Below are 20,891 nucleotides of genomic sequence, written 5' to 3' on the forward strand. Positions count from 1 at the left end.
AAACTAGTGAACAATTCAATTATTATATTAACTACACAGTTTATAAGGGTACTTAAGTAATTTCATATAAAAAATATAAAATCAATTCAAAAGGCTATTATGATAACTGTATATATTATTATACTGTTCCTGTTAACAGAGTTACAATTTAGATGCCAAAATGTTATTAATACTATTTGAGGGTGAAAAAGTGTTCTTCCACCAAACCTGGGGTGGGAAAATGTTAGTTATTTAAAAAAAAAAAAGGGTCCACAAGCAAAGGAGTATGGCAGTTTTCGTTTCTAATTTGACCCAAAAAAAAAGTTGCATATAGTCATTAAAAATATTAAAAGTCTACATTTAAATCTTATAAATTTGTGACGGTGGAAATTAATGGGTTAATATTTTTTTGATTAATACAAGTTCATATGCATGCCATCGCTATATTGATGGAGTTTGCAAGCTTACGTGAAAGTTAAAACTTGAAGAAAATCAAAAGTCAAAAAGACAAGCCCACTCGTCTAATCAATCTTGCTTATTGGATTAATTAGTCAACTAATTAATCTAACAAACAAAGACTAACACATATTAATTCCACCGTTCTCATGCATGCCACCGCTATGTTGATTAATACAAGTTCTTATGCATGGTATCATTTAATTCAAAGATACATAAGTCTATTAAATTGCATATGTTTTCTGCCCCATCTATCATTTGGTGTTGGGGCTTACCAAACACATACAAATAGACCATAGCCATTACATTACATTACAAAGATTTAGGAAAAGAAAATGGTATATATAACTATTATTATATGAGTAATATTATGTGTATTCACTTTAGATACGCAAATACATATACACTCATATGTGTTATCATATGATTGAGTATTGGGTATTGTTTTATCTTTAATTCAAATTCACTCAATCATATAATGACATATATAAACGAGTACATATTTATGTATCTAAAATGTATACACATAACTTTATTGTTATTATATATGACTTGTAATTAACTTGCTTCTTTATTGGTTTCCTTAAACATTAGTCTTGGAAGGCAGCGGAACCCTCTTTCGATATTCTGCAAGAGCCCACAGTGGGAAAATATTTCTATACAGTGCGTAATGTTGCATGCAATTCCTCATAAACACTCCTGTAACTTCCTGCAAATATTACATGATTTATTAATTAATAAATTATTCAAAAATTCGAATTTAACATGTGCCCACTTTTTCATCTCCTTCAATTGTACCTGCTGAGGAAAATCACCATCTTCTAATTGAGAATTAATTATCAACTTAGCTGCACGGTGAATAGGAGTTGGGTCTCTTTCTGCCTGGTAATCCAAAGAACAATCACATAAAAATATAAATAGTACAAAATGTATCCTGGTGCTTATACGTGAAGATATAATTTTTATAGCTGTTTATTAAACTAACCTGTCCACCATGAATTAAACCCATCATCGCCCATGCAGTGTGAACTAAATTTGACCTGTTTCCTTCTAGAGGGATGTATTTCTAAATGCCCAGGTCCCCAAGATAACAAATTAGTACATATGTCTAGTACATTGTAATACAGTAAGAAATCAATTGACACAAATATATACCTTTTCTGGACAAGAACGATAACTCTCTCCCCAACCACCATCCTCTGTCTGTGATTTAAGAAGAAAATCAACACCTCTACGCATGGTAACAGAATTTTTGTAAGTTTTGCCAGCTTCTGCTAGTCCTCTAAGCGCAAACCAAGTAGCACATGTGAAGCAGATTCCCCAACATCCATACCTATATATATTAATTGAAAATATATATCATGCATATGTACTTTAAAATAATTGACAATAATTATATTTACCATGAACCATCAGACAATTGAACGTTTTCCAAGTAGCCAACTGCATTTGTGATGAAATTGTCAATCTCTCTCTTTCTGTGTCCTGGATATAACTTCTCAAACAAAACTAAAGCAGAGATAGTTGATGATGTGCACTCAACATATTCATGCTCAATCACTATGCCCGCAAAAAATTCTGTGGGATTTAGCAACTGAAGCCAAAATACATTAGAAGTGCCAGTCATTAGTATATTTGTGATATACACTAATTAGAAGGATTTAACACAACACAGTCATATCAATATGTAGTTTCAACAACTTACTTCCAACCATTCATGGGCTATGGCTGGCTCCCAGCCAGTGAGACCTCCATTTTTGCTCTACAGGGAGTCAAACAATAGAGTTTTTATTGATCTAATATAAAAAAAACATAACATATATAATCTTGAAAAATATGAATGAGGAAATTTGTTTGAGAAATTATTGATATATGTGTACCTGTAATGATAACAGGATATTAACAGAATCATATAACCTCTCAAGTTCCATTTTCTCTCCAACGATTTCAGATGACATCATTGAGAAAAGCAGACAACACTAAATAAAATAAGAAACAATATATATGGTGAGATACAGGGAAATTTTTCTTTGTTTGATCAATAATTTTAGAATAAGTTTATAAATACCTTCAAACCTTCAGCAGTACAATCAGAAACTTGCCATCCATGATCTTGATCAGAGAAAGTCCAAGATCCCTTGGAAATATGTCGATACATTCTCTTGAAGTCACCAGAAGGATTGTCCTTCACCTTAATTTACAAATAAAATGTAAAATTATTAACTTTGAGGAAAATTCAATGAAACTAATGTTTGGTTTATTAAATGTTAAATTACCTGAGATTCCTTGATAAATTTGTGTCCTCTCTTGAGAATAGGGCCTATTTCATTAGTGAGATTACTAGCAAGCAAAGCTTGAATAGCAAAACCAGTATCCCACTCTTGGCTTCCAAAACTCTGCATTTGTAACACTGGAATTAATTCATCAATGCTAAATCAAAACTAGACTACATTGAATTCGGTGATATATACTAATTGATTAATTAATTAATTATTTACCTGCATCTTCATTCCATCTTCAGCAACCCATAGGTAATCTGGAATCCTAGCTAGATGCTTCTTGAAATAATCCCCATTTGGATCTTCAACCCAACAAGCTAGCATGCATAACACCTGCGTATATATAATTCAATCAAAAGAATTAGATATATGGATACACAGAATAAAAGAAATGATGCATTTGCATATCTAGTGAATTGCAATTTGACCTTTTCCACACATCCAATGGTAATGTACCGACTATTCTCATCTTCATAATGAATGTGCTTCATTGTTACTTGAAGTGCCCTCTCTCTTATCAACTTGTTGAAAGGCCAATGTGTAAGAAAAGGCTCAGAGAATATATATAGACAGTCCCAAATCAAATCTTGCAGCAAAGGATGGGGATAGTAAAGATCCTCCTGCAATTATAACAATTTTCAATTTTATATGTATATATTAACTATTAAGAAAGGAACACAAATAGCAAGCACATATACATACATATATGTGTACATATATATACATATATCTATATGTACATATATATACATATCTGTACATATATATGTATATATATATATGTACATATATATATGTACATATATATACATATCTGTGAACAATTATAATCTCACCTTGGCACATAAATGGCGTATTTTCCCCCAGTTAACTTGATTGTAAGGTTGAGTGTAAAGCTCTTCCCTCAGTTGTAGAATGAGTGATGTAATTGGGCCAACAAATTTCTTGCCATATAAATATGACATTGGCAGGTACACCAAGCGGCAGTAACACCACATCTTGGCTGCATTTGTGAAGAATCAAACTTATAAATTAAATCGATTAATAATAAAATCTGAATCCAAAATGATGCAAAACCAACCTGGATGTATTGGAAGAAATGATGGAAGGATCCAATATTCAGGAGGCATTGGGTTGCTTCCAGACCAATCGAACACACCAAGTATCTACGACAAATATAAGAAAAATTAGTGCATAAGAATCGATGACACATAAATGAAGTTGAGTGATGTGGTTACCGAAAGCCAAGTCTTTCCCCAGGAAGGAATATGAGTCACACCACCACGATCAAGGATCCATTTTCGAGCTCTAGCACAAGCACTTTCTTGGCCACCATCGGGTCCTTCTCCAAGGATACGCATGGTAATGTAGCTGAGAGTTGTACAAAACATGGAGCTGTGACCTTCAATGTGAAATCCCCACCCACCATCTTCATTCTGATGATAATATAAGTATCGAAGGATTTCCTTCTTATGCTCTGCTGGAAATACACTGTCAAGATGCCCCGTTATATAGGTGCACATCACCTGCATATGGGCAATTTTTTTTAGATACATGTCATTAATAAAAATTTCAGATATTGTTCTAACAATGTACTATCTAATTACCAATGGAGGAAGGAAAAACAAAGGACCAGAATTTTCAGCTGGCCAATGGCCATCGGAGGCTTGCAAGGCTGAGAGGTAATGGACCGCCCTCTTCAACGAGACTGTAGCTGTTTCATACGTTATTTCTTCTCCATCCTCCACCTTTACAGCTGGGATTGTTTGCTTGAAATTTTTCGCCCGAAGAAACTAAAATTTTTCACACACGAATTAATTATTCAATAAACAAATATATATTCAGGTAGTGATGAGCAAGACAAATTGGAGATCAAATACAAAGTTAGAAATTGTATTAACATGATTGGTTAATTGACGTTTGAAAATGGAGGTTTTGTGGATGTCTTGTAAGAAGAATGGGCCGAAAATACTAGGGAAATAAAATCAGTGTGAATGAGATCGACGTTGACTTAAGTTTGCATGTAATGGCTACAAGTCAGAAGGTGGAAATAAGCCTGTATCCAAATTCATTATTTTTTTAAGTCAAGCTTTCTTCCAGTCTTTTAACTTAAAATAAAATTATATAATACTATTTTACTTGTATATAAATATATGTATATTTATATTTATTATTATATAATTTAATAATTTTAAATTAAAAATAAAATAATACTAAATTATATAATAACATATATAAATATATATATATATATATATATATATATATAAAATTATATATTTAAACAATATACCCATAGTATTACTCTATGAAATTTCTGCCACAAACACATCTCTCTGTCATAATATTGCTAATAAATAACGATGTTCTTGGCTGGGTAATATTAGTTTATCTTCTATTTTCAAGATGAAAATATTTAAAACCTTATCTTATATAATTTTAAAATGGAACATAATTACGTAATTAATTATATATACAGATACACTAATACACAATTAATATATAACACATTAATGGCAAAATAAAATAACTACATAACAATTAATTTTTAAATCTTTTTAAAAAATTCAAAACAACTAGAATAATACCATATGTGAAATTTTTCTATAAAAAATGGATATGTGAGTCACACAGCAACTTCAGGTTAATTAGTATACCCAGGATTACTGGTGTGATTAATTATTTTAGATGGTTAACTTTACCTTCCTTTTTTGTAGTTTTGCCATGTCACCGTATCCTGTTAGTTCAAATTTCATATTAAAAACTTTCAACTTAACTAACTCAAATTAGAATCATGTTGAAATTTTTTAACCTTAACTCAATCCTTAAATATTCGAATTAATCTAATCTGACCTAAATTGATTTAAAATTCTCAATTGTTTTTATTCTCCAAAGTGTTTTTACTATTTAAATTTTTTTTTATTAAATTGCCTTATCTTACTATTAATAAAACATATAATATGATATTTTTGTCTTATTTATAAATGATTTAAAAATTATATACTAATACTTTTAAAACATATTAATAATCTGACTAATCAAATCACATTTTTACTACTTAATAATAAGTAAAATATTTAAATAAAAATAAAAAATATTATGAGTAATTAAAATTATATAAAAATATAGCTATATGTACTCTGTAAAAATTTCAACTACTATTGATATTATCTTTCAATATTTCTATAATTTATTCTTAATAAATTCTATTAAAGTAACATTTCTTCAAAATAGTCAAATCAATTCTGGTCGTGTTAGGTTATCTTTGTATAAACCATAATACTATTCAATTTAATTTTGAATTATATTGGATTACCTGAAATAAATTTCATGTTAAAAAAAGGCCAAAGGACTATTTCCCACCCAAAGATTGTTGTTTTTCCAAGTATCCCTCCTTTAACTTTGAAAATCCTAAATATTCACCCATGTGCAGTTAAATTTAACAGAACCCTAACCCCTTAAAATTTTATCTCTTTTTCTCCCCCAAACTTTAAAAACTAAAAGTTTTCCCCTAACCTAAGTTTTAAAAAATGACAGTTTCTCCTTAGGGTTTGGTTTTCAGATCTCCGACTCCAAATCTGATGTTGTTGCCGGCCGTTTATCCCTCCCGAAGCTTTCTCTCCCTTCAACGGTTTCTCTCCACCAATTTGGACGCCCGATCGATGTCAAATGAGTCTTGGAAGACGATGGGAGACAAAAAGTTTCATCGGAGAAGACAAAGTTTTTCGTCTTTCAGAAGAAAATCGATGTCAAACGGACGTTCAAATGGGTGGAGAGAGACCACTAGAGGGAGAGGAAGCTTCGGGAGGGATAGACGGGCGGCAATTTTGCTGGATTTAGTGCCAGAGATCTAGAAACCAAAACTTAGGGGGAAACTGTCATTTCTTAAAACTTCGATTAGAGAAAAACTTTTAGTTTTCAAAGTTTAGGGGTAGAAAAGGAGATTATATTTTAGTTTATTTTTAATATTATAGATAAAATAACGATTTTACCCTTATTATCGTTAAATTTAACTACTTATAGGTAGATATTTGAGATTTTTAAAGTTAAATGGGAGATACTGAAAAAACAACAATCCTTAGGTGGGAAATAATCCTTTGGCCTTAAAAAAATTTAGCCTAACCTAATTTTTTTTGTTATATCATATCGTATTAATTAATCGTATTGAAAATTGTTAACTCTAGTTGGCATTATAAATCAATAATTATGGTTACTTATTTACCCACACCAGTGATTAAAACAAAAGAAAATATATTGCCAAATTAAGATAATTTCAGCTTCGCCCTGCAACGTACAACACAAATCTACAGATTAACCTATGCAAAAAGTAATTTGATGCAATCCATTTGGTGTTCACGAAGTTAATCATGGATATTAATTTTAATTAAGTTTATAAAGTGACAAAAATAAATTTAACTACCCAATTAAACTATACATACAAGGGTCGCTTACTCTAATTAATGAAGAATCTTTCCTTAAGCAGAAGCTAATTATAATTAATAGTAGAATTTCATTTAGCCGAAAGCGTTGAAAGTATCTGACACTTCATTATTTTTGCATTAAATTCAGCACTGCACGTAATTCATTAAGATGGACTTAACATCTGAAAAGGAGATGAATTGTGTGAAGGAAAAGAGAAACGAATGGAGACACAAATACATATATAAACAGAACAGAAATAAACGGTCGGTACCCCAATACCTGCATTCGCCATAGAATATCACGACAGGACTTGACCTGAAACCGATTTTTGTAGAATTTTTGACGAGCAGCTTCAACCTCGGCTCGCTCCTCAGGAGTCCCAGCTTCAGGATCAAACTCCCATGTTTGCCTTCCCACAAAGTTGTTTGTGCTGTAAAGGTATGGATCATTGCCACCTTCTGCAATCTTCAGCTTCCACATAATGATATGCTGCTTTTCTTTTGCATGCAATAATATGATTGTGTTAATTTGCAGGTGGTTTAAACAGCATGCAGATATTAGGGTATTCTTTCAGTTACTTCTAAATATATAAATAGAAAGCGTGAAGAGAAGTAAGTTAATCAGAAGAAAATAACTAAAAGATATATAGATTTGTATACCTGCAAGATAGATAGAGAGATCTGATGATAGAATTAAGTATGAGCAATAAAAATGTTGAAAAGTGGAAGACTAATATAAATTAAGTGAGAGAGCGTTTGATGGGTGAAAAAAAGAGAAAATACAACATTTATATATATAGTCAATCACACACAACCACCATGCCATTTCCTGGAGATTCCAAGCGTCATAATATATATATTACAATAATATTATATATACAATTTTTGTTCATAATTTTATATACAAATAATGATATATCATTATATAATTGAATGTTGTTTTATTTTAAATTTTAACTGTTTAATTACATAATAACATGTTATTATTTATATATAAAATTATATACATAATATTATTCTATTAATTATTAAATATATAAACTTATATAGAGAAATTGATGTGATATAAAATAAATAAATAATTCAATATAATGTCGATAAGTCGGTTGAATAATAAATAAATAATTTAATATAATATTGATAAGTCAATTTAATACAGTGGAATAATAAATTATAATATATATAAATATATGTGGTGTAACAATATATATTGGAAATTATGAACTTTTCTGTTCATATATTGTTTTAATGTGCACACATTCCGCTCATGTTGTATGTATGCACATGTATACCTGATTTTTATGTGTACATTTGGATGTCGACTTTCACTGTTGTACAACAAGGGACTATTTTTTTTTCAATAAAATTATTTTAATATTCTTTAAATATATAAATAGAGACATATTTAATGTATATTATTATATAATTGAATAATTTTAAATTAAAAATAAAATAACATATTATATATAAGGCCAAACGACTATTTCCCATCTAAACTATGTTGAATTCTCAAAGTTCTCCCCATTAACTATGAAAATACCGTTTACCCACCCATGAACAGTTAAAATTAACGGTGGTAAGGGTAAAATTATTATTTTCTCTATAATATTAAAAATAAACTAAAATATTATTTATTTTTGCCCCCCTAAACTTTAAAAATTAAAATTTTCTCTCAGCCTAAGTTTTAAAAAATGGCAGTTTCACCCTAGGGTTTCATTTTGAAATCTTCCACAACATCACCGGCTCCATTGCCGACGACCTCTCCCTCCCGAAGCATTCTCTCCTTCCGGCGATCTCTTTCCTCTCATTTGGACGTCAGATCGACGTTGAAGAAGTCTTGGGAGATGAAGAGCTTCGTCGGGGAAGACAAAGTTTTTCATCTAGGAAGACAGTCGTCTTCCTAGAAGAAGACCTCCGGGAGTTCTTCGTCTTCCCCGACGAAGTTCTTCGTCTCCCCCGACGAAGTTCTTTGTCTACCAAGGCTTCTCCGACGTCGATCTGACGTCTAAATAGGAGGAAAGAAATCGCCGGAAGGAGAGGATGCTTCGGGAGGGAGAGACCATCGGCAATGGAGCTGGAGATGTCATCGGAGATTTCAAAACGAAACCCTAGGGTGAAACTGCCATTTTTTAAAACTTAGGTTGGGATAAATTTTTAGTTTGTAAAGTTTAAGGGAGCAAAAAGAGATAAAGTTTTCATGCGTTAGAGTTCTGTTACATTTAACCAGCCATGAGTGGGTAAATGATATTTTCATAATTAATGAGGGAAACTTTGAGAATTTAACATAGTTTGGGTGGAAAATAGTCCTTTGGCCTATATATAAATATATACTTATTTATATTCTGAAAATTGATATTACTCCATTTTTACTGATCACTTGATCTTCGATGTCCAAATATACTATTAAAGTTTTACGCATATATCATTACATGATTCATACTTTCCAGATATTTAAACTCACAATTTTTCAATGAGCAAATTGACCTAACAATTCTTTGTTTGTTTGTTTTTTTTCACTAAAATTCGAGTTGCTATTAAAGCTTAAGCCTTCTGTTATTTTTTTGCAGCTTGTTGTGTTGCTTTGGTTTTATGCTCATTCTCTTGTAGGTTTGTTCATTGTCATAGATGATGAGATACAGTCGTCTCTCTAGTACTTAAAAGGCACTTCAAACTTGAGCTTAATAATAGTTGTACGATTGGGAGTTGTCAAATCAATTTTCCTACGAGGAGTGTTTACTTTGCTCCTTTGATCTCAATTTTATAATTAATAGTCGGTTATCTGTCTAGTGATTTGATACTGGATAGACTTGATCCCATAAATATAGGTTAAGGGTGATTTTAGCTAAATCATATCAAAAATTTAATGTTTTTTCTTTTCCTTTTGTTTATTTGTTTATTTGTTTATTTCTGCTTTTAAGTTTTGTTCGTTGCTTGTGTTGTTAGAAAGTAAGGGGAGAAACTCATTTCAGCTACTCAGTCTAAGCTAACCATTCAAACTCATATCACTACCTTTATTTGCCTTATTTAATATTAATTTACACACACACACATATGTATATATCAACTGTATACCAATTCATATGAGAATGAAAAAGATTGATAAGATATAGTTTTTTAATTAGAATAAAATTATGTCTATAATTTTATATATAAATAATAATATATCATTATATAATTAATTTTTTTTACTTTTAATTATTTAATTATATAAATAATAATATATCATTATATATCAGCGGCGAGATGGCAGTCAGCCCCTAATAATGTTTCATTTATTTCTCTTCTAAAAAGGTTGATAAGATATTGTTTCACTTAATAATGCTACAATTCAATAACCGCAGAGGAAAATACAATCAAACCACTGAAATGAAAGGTGTAGGTTGGAAGTTAATCAGCCAACAATAATGCAAGATAAGCAAAAATTAATTAGTTCCTTCTGTTTTACTTTCTGCATTAAAAAGGTTTTAGTCTTGCTCTTGCACGAAAATCATGTTGGAATCTTTAATGGGGAGATTAAATTATATTTACCAAATCAGAATTTTATATCAAATCAATAAAGAAAAATTTAGTTTCAGAAGCATATCTAAATCCATAACAACATAAAGTTGAGTAATTGAATGCTTTCACGTCTGAAATTCATTTGTAGAGAAATCCTCTCAAAACTATTTAATGATGGGGTGTGTATAATGATGCAAGTGAAAAAAAAAAAATAGAAATTAAATTCTGTCTAAGTGACGGTATATAATAAGTCTCATCGAAATCTAAATAACAATCAAATTATAAATCTAATCTATATAATCCAATTCCCTCAACAGGTGCCTTATTGTTATTTCCTATATAGATGAATATTTCAACATCGGTTGGTATTGGACTCCTAAGACAACTCTGTATAGTAACACTTATGTAAACAACTGCACCTGTATCTATCCATAAAGTGTGGGTTGGTATACTAGCCAAATTAATTTCAAAGTAAACAAAATTGAGAAATCTACCCTTTTTGACAAGCCATGTAGCATAGTTAGGACAATCATTCTTCACATGACCAACTTTCTTAAAAAAGAAATAGATGATACTTTTATCCTGATTCTTTTGCACCTTATGTTGCGAAGTCCCAACATTCGTAGCTCCATTACCTTTATTTTCCTTTTTCCTTTTCTTAGGTATATTTTTATGAAAAAAGGTTGCTAAGTGAGCACTTTCAGTATTGTCTTGTTTCTATCTCTCTTTCTCTTGCACACATTGAGCAATAAGCTCATTTAGACTCTATTTTTTCTTTTAAGTATTATAACTAATTTTAAAATGACTGAATTGTGTAAGTAGAGAAATCAATACCAGGTGCACAAGGATGTCATCAGACAAATCCAACTTTAGTGCCCTTAGTCTAAACACAAGATTAGACATTTCCATAATATACTCCCTTATATTCCATTTGCCATTATACTGCATTGAAATAAGTTTGCCAAAAAACATGTTTGTCTCTACCTTTGCTGATACAGTGAATCGGTCTGCAATTTGGCTAAAAAATTTCTTGACATTTTCTTCTTCAGGAATTGCACCTCTAATGGAATCGGGAATAGAGTGTTTCATGAGCATAAGACTCATGCAGTTTGAATGCCCTCACCTCTCATAAATTGTTTTTTGTTCGACTGTACTATCTTCAGTGAGAGTGGGAGATTATTCAATCTGGATCACATAGTCTAGATCCATACATCCAAGCACAATGATAATATGCTCTTTCCATGTCCCAAAGTTAGTGCTATTAAGCACTGGTATGCTTTTCAAATTGACAGATATTGAAGAAACATTTACTGAAAAATGCAAAACAAAAAGAAAGCTCACAATTACTCATGCAATGCATTGATAATATAAATAAACTCGAAAACATGATCATGGAAAAATAAAAAAAACAATTTAACAAACAAAAAAAAGGGGCTGATGAGGAATCGAACACACCATTGATATTTAGTTTTTGGATAAAAATACCAACTGAAAATGACACTCTCTAATTTGAGGTAAATTAACTTTAATATTAAAAAAAAAAAATCCTGCCAACATTATGTCTTCCTTTGGGTCGACCATTACATGCATGGATAACATTAAACAAAATTACCTCACAAGGGTAACATCTAAGCAAAAAAATAAACTTCCTTTGGGTCGATTATTAATTATACAGATTTAGACATAAATTATGCAATTCTTTACTTTATGTTCATATTAAATCAAAATAAATTTTCATAATAGAGGTCACTTAGGCGATATATCATGTCAATTCACATTGAAATATGGAATGAAAATCAGAAAAAAAAAAATATGGATTCTAGTCAGATATGAATAGGGTCTGATAAATCTGCTTGACCATTCAAATAACTCAACACCCAACTTAACCCAAACTTAATTGGCCGTTGAATTTGGTCCATAATAATTCTGAAATGACCCAAACCTATTGACCTATAAAAAAAATATATATATATAAAAAGAACTTAATTTGCCCTAAAAAAGGATACAGCTAATGTCTAATATGATCTTTCAAGTCTGTTTAAATATATGTACATACATATATACAATAACAAATAATAAAGTATAAACCATCAATGATGGATTCAATTGTTCTGCCATCAATGCTTCTGTCTAAAAATTGTTACAATATCAACAATCACTTACGAGATTCGGCCTCAATATCAACAATTATACTTGCTTATTACAATCCAGATTGACAGAAGCGAGACTAAATCCGTAACATTAGATGCAGTCAAACTGTGAAACTTTAATTTTTACAATTTTTAATAATGAGATTGAACTATATTCACCAAACTAAGATTTTATGTCTAATCAATAAAGAAAGATTTAGTTTCGGGAGCACATCTAAATCCATAGTAACGCAAAGTCGTGTGGCTGATTATCTTCCACGCCTAAAACCCACTTGCAGAGAAAGACTCTTAAAACTATTCAATGATGAAATGTGTATAATAATGCAAGTTGAAAAATTAAGGGTTAGAATGAGACCTCAACCTATTTATTACTGTTTAAAATATATTATAAATAATGGGATGTAACAATACTAACATTATTACATTTTATATCAACCCATCCTCTCAAACTATTCAATGATGGGATGTAATAATATTAAAATTATTAAATTTTATATCACCCCACCATAAATAATAAAATCTAATAATATAGTTTATATATATTACAAAACCCATATCAAAATAATATTAATGAGATGTGTTTAAAGCCTAAAAAACTTTATAACCTTATTTTATTATAACAAAATGGGTTCTAATCACATGACCTAAATCATCAACAATATGTTGGGTATCGTTGTTAATATATAGATCTAATATTAGAATTAAATAAATAATTCCAACAAGTTACTCTCATATTCCCCATCAATTGGATTCTTTATTTCTCTAACATTTATTTTGTATCCCAAATTGAGCTGTCAATGACAAATTTTATTAAATCTGCCTTTTTGGGTTTTTTAAGGCCAACCATAAACCATAATCAATAAATGTACACATTCATGTAATAGCATGTGTATGTGTATACTTGTAGTTGGTGGTCAGTCTTTATCAAGCGCATTATCCTACGTGAAGGAACCTACCAAAAGCAAGCCTTTATTAATAAAATTAAAAAAAAAAAAAAAACCCATAAGCTAAGAGGTATGAGAATTTTCGTTTCTAATTTGAAATAAAGTTATATATGGTGTTTAAAAATATCAAAAGTCTATGTCCGAATCTTTTAAATTTGTGACGGTGGCATTAATATGTGTTAATCTTTGTTGATTAGTACAAGTTCATATGCATATGCCACCGTTATATTGATGGAGTTTGCAAGATTACGTGAAAATTGAAACTTGGAAAAAAATCAAAAGTTAAAAGGGCAAGCCTTGTCTGCTTAGCCAAAGATCTTGAATCAATTTAAGTCATCCAATAAATTTGTTGAAGCCTTGTCTGCTAAATTACAATTCACGCCAAAAGACTTTTCCCATCCAAGATTTGACATAAATCCTCTCACATAGGTTAACTTTTAAAAATTTAAATATTTACCCGTCTCTTAAATTTTACTATTATAATTAAAGATAAAATTATCATTTAATTAAAAATATTTTTAAAAAACTAAAATTTTATTGTATTTCTCTTTTTAGTTTAAAAATCTAATAATTTTTTTTATCCAAAGTTTAAAAAGTGATCATTTCCTCTTTAAGATTTTTTTTCTCCTTCCCTTTGTCGTTGACTCTCCCTCCCAGTCACTCTCCCTTCCTTCTTCAATCGTCTTTGTAAAAGATGAAAACGAACGGTCTTTATATAAGAAGATGAAAGTTTACAATCTTAGATTTAAAGGGAAAAAATTAGTTTTTAAACCTAAAAAATATGAAGTTAGAGAGAAAAAAATAAAAATTTTAAAACTTAAAGGTATTTATAAAATATGAGTTTAAATTAAATTTAAAAATGATAATTTTATCTTTCATAGTAATAACAAAATTTAATAGACAAATAAATATTTAGATTTCTAAAAATTAGTGTGTGAGTTTGAGTTTATACTAAACTTTCGGTGAGAATAAGTCTTTTGGCCAACCATTTAATTACCAAAAACTAAATATGCTTCAGAAATAAAAAATTTAAATAATTGATTGGTTTCCAAAACTTGCACACATATTTGGTGCATTTACAATTACAAACACATAACAGTAAAATCAAAACAGCAAAAGTGAGAAACGGCCTTCGGAACTTAAAACTTGTATCTAAATTTTTCTAACTATCAATGCCATATATTCAGGAGGCATAAAGAACAAGATCAGAATGACTCTCCTTCAATCGAACCTGTTGTACAAAAAATTAAAAAAAATATGTTATAAATTAATAGAAGACTCATCATCAATAACAGTCGGAATCCTCTGTCCGACAAGAGGCTGTAAGATCGTCTTTCATGTTCATACTTGATTGTTGCACCACACGTTCCAATGCCCTGACTACCTCTGATATAGTTGGCCGGAATTCAGGCTCGGGCTAGTACAGAAACACAACCAAAATTGTCATAATATGTAGCAAAAAATTTGAAAGAAAGATGATGTTACTTGTAAGTATGATTTTTGAAAATGAGGTTAATTCTCACTTGAACACAGAGGGCAATAATATCAGCAAATCTGGAGAGGGCCTTGGGAGGGTAGAGTCCTCGCAGTGCAGGATCGACCATTCTTCCCAATGCATTGATGTCATGTAGCTGCGGAGCAGCCCACTGGGCTAGGCATTGCTCAGATTTTGGTTTTTTACTGGAAAGTGGAAACAACATATATAGCAATGTTAGGTAACAAGATTTTGTATACTATGTTAGTGAATATGTGGATTTTGCTATCACCTGTCATAAGGCATCCGTCCTGTCAGTAACTCCAACATTACCACCCCAAAACTGTAAACATCGCTCTTCACTGTATAAGCTGATGGCCTTGTGCACTCTGGAGCGTTATATCCCACACCAAGGTTTTTGCTTGTATCCTGAACAGAAAAATTCACCCACATGACTAGCTCCACTGGCAGGCAGGCCTTTGTAAAACTAATAGCAACTCCAGTTCAAACTATGCTTAAAATACCAAAATATGTTTAATTTCTAGAAATAATAACCTCATGAAAGCTTGCGAAGCCATTGTCCGAGAGGTGAGGATTGAGCTCAAGGTCAAGCAATATATTAGACGACTTGATATTTTTGTGCAGTAAAGATGGAGAACAAGCATCATGGAGATACCTAAACAAAAAATTTATCATAGGCTATTATGCTAAATTATGAATCAAGTTGAGTATCAATGTACGTATATATATGGACTTACTCAATAGCCCGGGCTGTGCCCAAAGCAATTCTGATTCTTGTGTTCCAAGTTAGTGGTTTGCTGAAGTCGTCTGTCATGTGTAGAAACTCATGAAGTGAGCCATTCCTGAAATACTCATAAACTAATAAGTTATGCCCTTGTTCTGAACAATGACCAGCAAGTACAGCGATGTTCATGTGACGAATCTTTTCGATGTTTGCAACAAGTGCTGAAAATTTTTCAGCTTTATTTCCTTGAAAAAGAGAGGAATCAATCTTTTTCACAGCTAACACCTGATAAACAGACAGTAGATGCAGTTATTAAAATGCATATTGTCCCAGAAATCAGTAAATCAAACTCCAATTGATAAAATTGTCAGCAGCTACAGATATTATATAAGTGCAAAGATCCACAGGAAAGTCTGTACTTGAGAAAGAAAGGATAAAGAAATTCCAATAACATTACCAACCAAAAGCATACCTTCCCATCAGGATACTTAGCTCTATAAACACGCCCAAAAGTCCCCTCACCAAGAAGGCGCCCTGTTGCAAAATTAGCAGTAGCTGTCTGCAAATCTGTCAAAGAATACACTATGACACGAGCAGAGGTAGTTCTTTTGGCTTTAAGACGATTTGCAAATTCATTGTCATGGAGAGAGTTTGTCCTGTCAGTGAGGGGATCCTTATGAGGAATATAATCCCTATCAGCAAGGTGATCCTTAAGATCAACTGAAGTAGTTCTCTCAAAAGACTTTAAAAAGTCAGTTGGAGGAGGTGGAGGATAAAATGTTCTCTTCCCTGTCACCAATTATTATGAGGTTTCAAATGGATATAAGAAGACAAATATCATCAGTGAGTAGATTATAACTCAAAGAATAATGAAAAATCTTATAACCAATCACCAACTCATGAGGCATAAACAAATAATCACCTGCCAAATTACCAGAAAAATCAGATGTGTTGTCAATGCTATAAGACTGTTGGTGTTTGGATAGTTCCTGTGATGCAAGGGGGGTAAAGGCTCTTCCTTGGCTAGCCCTCTCTTCATCAAAATAATGAGAAGATGGAGAAGACTTTTTTCTTGTAAACAGAGCAATCAGAACAGCAACTAGTGTCAATCCACCCAAAACTGATGCTGCTATAATTAAAGATGACAAAGAAGAACTATCATCAGAAGAGTCTGCCGGACTTTTCTTGGCAACATGCTTTGCACCAGGAGGAGGAGGAGGTGCCTGCCCAGATGACCAATTATTTCCACCAGTTCTGGAGGCAACAAAAAGAACAATAAAACATTGTCAGAAAAGAACAAGTTAAGATATCAATCTCAATCCTATGCAAATTTCAAAAGGGCACTCACTTAGCAATATCCTTCAATTCCTCAGGGACCCAGCCAGTAAATTTGTTGTTTTCAACATTCCTGAGTTGTTATTAGAATAAGCATTTAGCATGTAAGAGTCCCATTTTGCTTCAGCACGTTCAGTTTGAAACCATTTTTATAGAAGTAATCACAAATGCATCAGAAGAATGTGATATATATATTCTGAAGCTTTGTTTCCTTGATAATCAAAAAGGATTTTCAGAATAAAAAGAAACCAAAAAGTGATCAAACTCTGTTAAACGTATGTAAAAAGGTACAAACCAATTGGGAAACGGAATAACTCAAACAAGAGGACATATTGGTATCACTTTTGCAACATTTTAAACTGCTCCACTTACAATTTCTCTAGAGGAAGACTGGCAAGGACATTTATAGAACCAGTAAATTGATTGTTTTGCAAGAATCTGTACAAAGAACAAAATTTGTTTCAAAGTGATCCAAAAGATGGAACAACAACTTACCTATCTAAATGTAAAATGTAAGTGCTGCTTACAGTTTTTTAAGTTTTGAGAGTGATGAAAAAGTTTGTGGTAGTTCACCTGACAGTTTGTTCATGGATAGATCCCTGTACGCCAACTTATGAATTAGAAAACTAGAATACAAGATCGAAATAGGCAGATACTTGCCAATGGAAAACCACATAATTTATCCAAAGCAATTTTAAGAAAATCTTGTTCTCTATGAGTTTACAAAGGAAGATGAAGATGATAAAATGTAATTATTTCTTTGATGAAATGTGAGATTATTATTTACTCATTTTACACTATCTTGTACTCTATATTTTCTACCCTTTAGAACCCCAGAAGTGGCAACCTCAATCAAGCAGAATCATCCATCGTCCATTCTACTTTAACTTTCCCAATATAGTGCAGAACAAAGGGTGATCAAAGTACAGGATCAGCTTATAACTCACAAATCTTACCTTCCTTTCAGTGAATAAAGCTCTATGGTAGCTTGCTTTTCTTAAACTAACATTGTATTTTCAACTCAACAATGGCAGTTGGTTGTTTCCATGAAAGAACTTCTCACCTCAACAAATCAACAATGATTCTTAACCGCTATTTAGTACTTGCATTTCATACTATGAACTATCTCCCAACTGGAATTTTAACGATTAAGAGTTTGGCATTTTGTTACTTAATGCAAGATCAATAGCTTGCTTTTCTTGGACTATAATTAAGTTGCTCGTAACAGATGGAAGCATCAGGAAGAGAAAAAAAATCCATTTTCTTCCATGTTAGGACTAGTTATATTGATTCAAGTTTATTAAGTTTCTGACTTGCCCGTTGAGTGATTATGTCCAAGATTTCTGCAATCGCCAACATAATATTGAGAAACAAAAGCCCGTATTGGGAAAGCTATGGCACAAAGATTACTGGTTAAGTTTTCTTACAGGTACTTGAGCTCTGATAACTGAGTGATTGAATAAGGCATACTACCGCTGAAGCCATTTTTAGAAAGGTCCCTGAACAACAAGCTCATAAGATTAGCATGCAGTCATTCAAGTGAAGATATGACAAAATTCAACTCAGTATTATGATAAAAGTAGCTTCACCATATCATCCATTTTGTTCCAAATTCTGTTTTTCCGGGGTGAAACAATTAATATGCAAAAATGCAAAAAAGTTCGCAGATGACTTACAGGTATTTGAGTTTTGGAGGAAGTTGATATGGTATGCTATCCTTGAAGTTGTTTGAGCTCATATCACTGTACTAAGACAAAGTGCATTTCCTTGAGAAGATGTCCTTTTAGTAAATAAGTAAAAAAAATAAAATGTGCTACTACTTGAGAAGAAAAATCTCACAGGGTGGTGAGAGATTTCAAGTTTGATAGCTGGTAACCCATTTGCCCACTGAGTCCAAGGCCAGATAAGTTTCTGCAAAATTATAATTTTTACTAGGAAATTTCAGACACATCCTATCAAATATGTTAACTATAAGCCCTGAATCAAATAAAGCTAGGATTAACATGATACATTTCAGTTACTTTAGAGCCTGAGCAGGTAATCCCTTTCCATGAATCTCCACAAGGGTCACCACCTTTGGCTTTCCAACCACTGAGTTTTTTAGGAGAATTTAAGCTGATAAACATTACATTAAGTGCAGAAGCTGCAAATTACAGTTATATGTTAGCAAATATTAGATTCTTGGAGACATTGTCCTGTGTCTCAATAAATTAATTTGTTCCAGCAAAAAAAAATGTAAATTTTGGCAGCATATATAATACTGGATATTAGCAGAGAAACTCACCAAGAAAGCATAAAAAAGCTAATTATGGAGCAATGTATGTTTTTCAAAGACAATGAATGTTATAGGAATTGGTAAAAATGAAAGAATATAAAAAAACATCTTTGAAACAGAATTTTCTTTCTGCTTGTCCTCGAGATTATCGCTGGAAACAAACAGGGTAGATAATGAATGATATTGTTAGTTCATCAATAATCAATAAAAAAGCATTCATTGACAAACCCCGTTCCAGTTCCTTATGCATTTAACCAAAAAAAAAAAAGCAAATAATTTCTAATTCAAAGCACATTCATGATCATATTAGAGATCAAGAGAAGAATGGCCATATATAAAAATTGTTTAAGAAAAAAAGAAGATAAAATGAATGAATGCGCATAAATATACCATCGCTGGGGTCTGTCTTTGAAAGGACATGAGTAGCAAGGATCCCAAGAGAGAAAATGAGGAATCTGATCATCACAAGAAGAGTATAAAACATGTTTCTTTTTTTTTTCCTCTCAAAGCAACAAATTAAAAGAAGGTGATATTATTAACTCCTGCCTAAGTCCGCATCTGAATCAAGAAAAGAATGGAGAAATCTAAAGGAGGAAGAGCTGTTCATCTATGAACAATAACAACCTCCAAAAACAAATTGGCTCTCCTAGATTTATTCGTTGAAGCTTTTTTTATTTTTCACCAGCAAGGGGGGTTTTTGTTTTTTGTTTGACATATGATAGCTAAGTTTGGAGAAGCAACATAAAAAGAATAAAAGAGAAGCAAAGGCTGAAAAAGGTGAAGAAGAGAAAGAGAGTGAAAATAAAAAAAGTTTCATGAAATTGCAGAGAGAGAGAGAGATGGAGGTAGCGAAAGGTAAGGAGAAGTAAGAGAGAAATGATAGTTGTGAATATTTTTCGGACTTAGAAATTCAATGCCCGCGTATTTCAACTGTTTTGTAGACACCATCCATTTATATTAATCACGCTCCCTCCCTCAAACTGAATCTTGTCTTCTTCGCAAATTATGTCTACTAAACGTCACCATCTTCATGCTCAACACCATTCAACTCAAACACACGTCTCTCTGTATATTTAATTTCCATTTTCAATCTTTTCCTACACATCTCTGTCTGCCCTTTTTGCCAAATTTGCTTCTTTTTTTTTTTAAAATATCATTTTCTTGTTTTTTATTCAATTCCATGGACACCCTTTTCTCCTTAAGATCAATTATTAAGCCCTTCAATTTTTTTGCTCATGTTAAAAATGTAGAAACGGCCCGACTAACGTTGTTAGAAATGGTTTTATGGTTGGTGGAATAGGAAGGCAAGAAAACGACACACACACACATATATAC

The 20,891-nt window shown here is 31.6% G+C and overlaps 2 protein-coding genes across 3 annotated transcripts; both read right to left on the minus strand.

The window, feature by feature from the left end:
- Positions 1–606: 606 nt before the first annotated feature.
- Positions 607–7,900, minus strand: LOC123204911 (beta-amyrin synthase-like). Its single transcript, XM_044621717.1, has 17 exons — positions 7,796–7,900; positions 7,416–7,633; positions 4,322–4,507; positions 3,953–4,240; positions 3,796–3,880; positions 3,551–3,717; positions 3,143–3,334; positions 2,934–3,047; positions 2,712–2,831; positions 2,504–2,626; positions 2,316–2,414; positions 2,141–2,197; positions 1,839–2,029; positions 1,591–1,768; positions 1,421–1,501; positions 1,234–1,317; positions 607–1,144 (listed from the first exon to the last, which is right to left on the minus strand). The coding sequence occupies exons 2-17, from the start codon at positions 7,614–7,616 to the stop codon at positions 1,019–1,021; spliced, it is 2,292 nt and encodes a 763-aa protein (XP_044477652.1). The 5' UTR covers positions 7,617–7,633; positions 7,796–7,900; the 3' UTR covers positions 607–1,018.
- A 6,820-nt stretch (positions 7,901–14,720) lies between these two features.
- On the minus strand, positions 14,721–20,463 carry LOC123206704 (protein STRUBBELIG-RECEPTOR FAMILY 5-like). Of its 2 annotated transcripts, XM_044623915.1 has the most exons (16): positions 19,947–20,463; positions 19,292–19,424; positions 19,121–19,192; positions 18,958–19,023; positions 18,709–18,780; positions 17,809–17,880; positions 17,654–17,719; positions 17,295–17,354; positions 16,869–17,200; positions 16,419–16,735; positions 15,960–16,231; positions 15,757–15,877; positions 15,494–15,630; positions 15,251–15,407; positions 15,075–15,144; positions 14,721–14,958 (listed from the first exon to the last, which is right to left on the minus strand). In XM_044623915.1, the coding sequence occupies exons 1-16, from the start codon at positions 20,038–20,040 to the stop codon at positions 14,933–14,935; spliced, it is 2,067 nt and encodes a 688-aa protein (XP_044479850.1). In that variant the 5' UTR covers positions 20,041–20,463; the 3' UTR covers positions 14,721–14,932. The 2 variants fall into 2 exon arrangements, with proteins under 2 accessions (XP_044479850.1, XP_044479842.1); XM_044623907.1 differs by having other exon boundaries at positions 14,721–15,144.
- Between the last annotated feature and the right edge of the window lie 428 nt (positions 20,464–20,891).

This window comes from Mangifera indica, chromosome 2 (genome assembly GCF_011075055.1).
Source record: "Mangifera indica cultivar Alphonso chromosome 2, CATAS_Mindica_2.1, whole genome shotgun sequence".
NCBI lineage: Eukaryota > Viridiplantae > Streptophyta > Magnoliopsida > Sapindales > Anacardiaceae > Mangifera > Mangifera indica.

Coding starts and splice junctions, on each gene's coding strand:
- LOC123206704 (XM_044623907.1), bottom strand. CDS start 20,040: ATGTTTTATACTCTTCTTGTGATGATCAGATTCCTCATTTTCTCTCTT. Junction 19,425..19,946: donor AAAGACAGACCCCAGCGATG/GTATATTTATGC, acceptor TGTAATTTGCAG/CTTCTGCACTTAATGTAATG. Junction 15,145..15,250: donor TTATTGCCCTCTGTGTTCAA/GTGAGAATTAAC, acceptor TTTCTGTACTAG/CCCGAGCCTGAATTCCGGCC.
- LOC123204911 (XM_044621717.1), bottom strand. CDS start 7,616: ATGTGGAAGCTGAAGATTGCAGAAGGTGGCAATGATCCATACCTTTAC. Junction 3,718..3,795: donor ATTTCTTCCAATACATCCAG/GTTGGTTTTGCA, acceptor TCACAAATGCAG/CCAAGATGTGGTGTTACTGC. Junction 1,502..1,590: donor ATCGTTCTTGTCCAGAAAAG/GTATATATTTGT, acceptor CTGGGCATTTAG/AAATACATCCCTCTAGAAGG.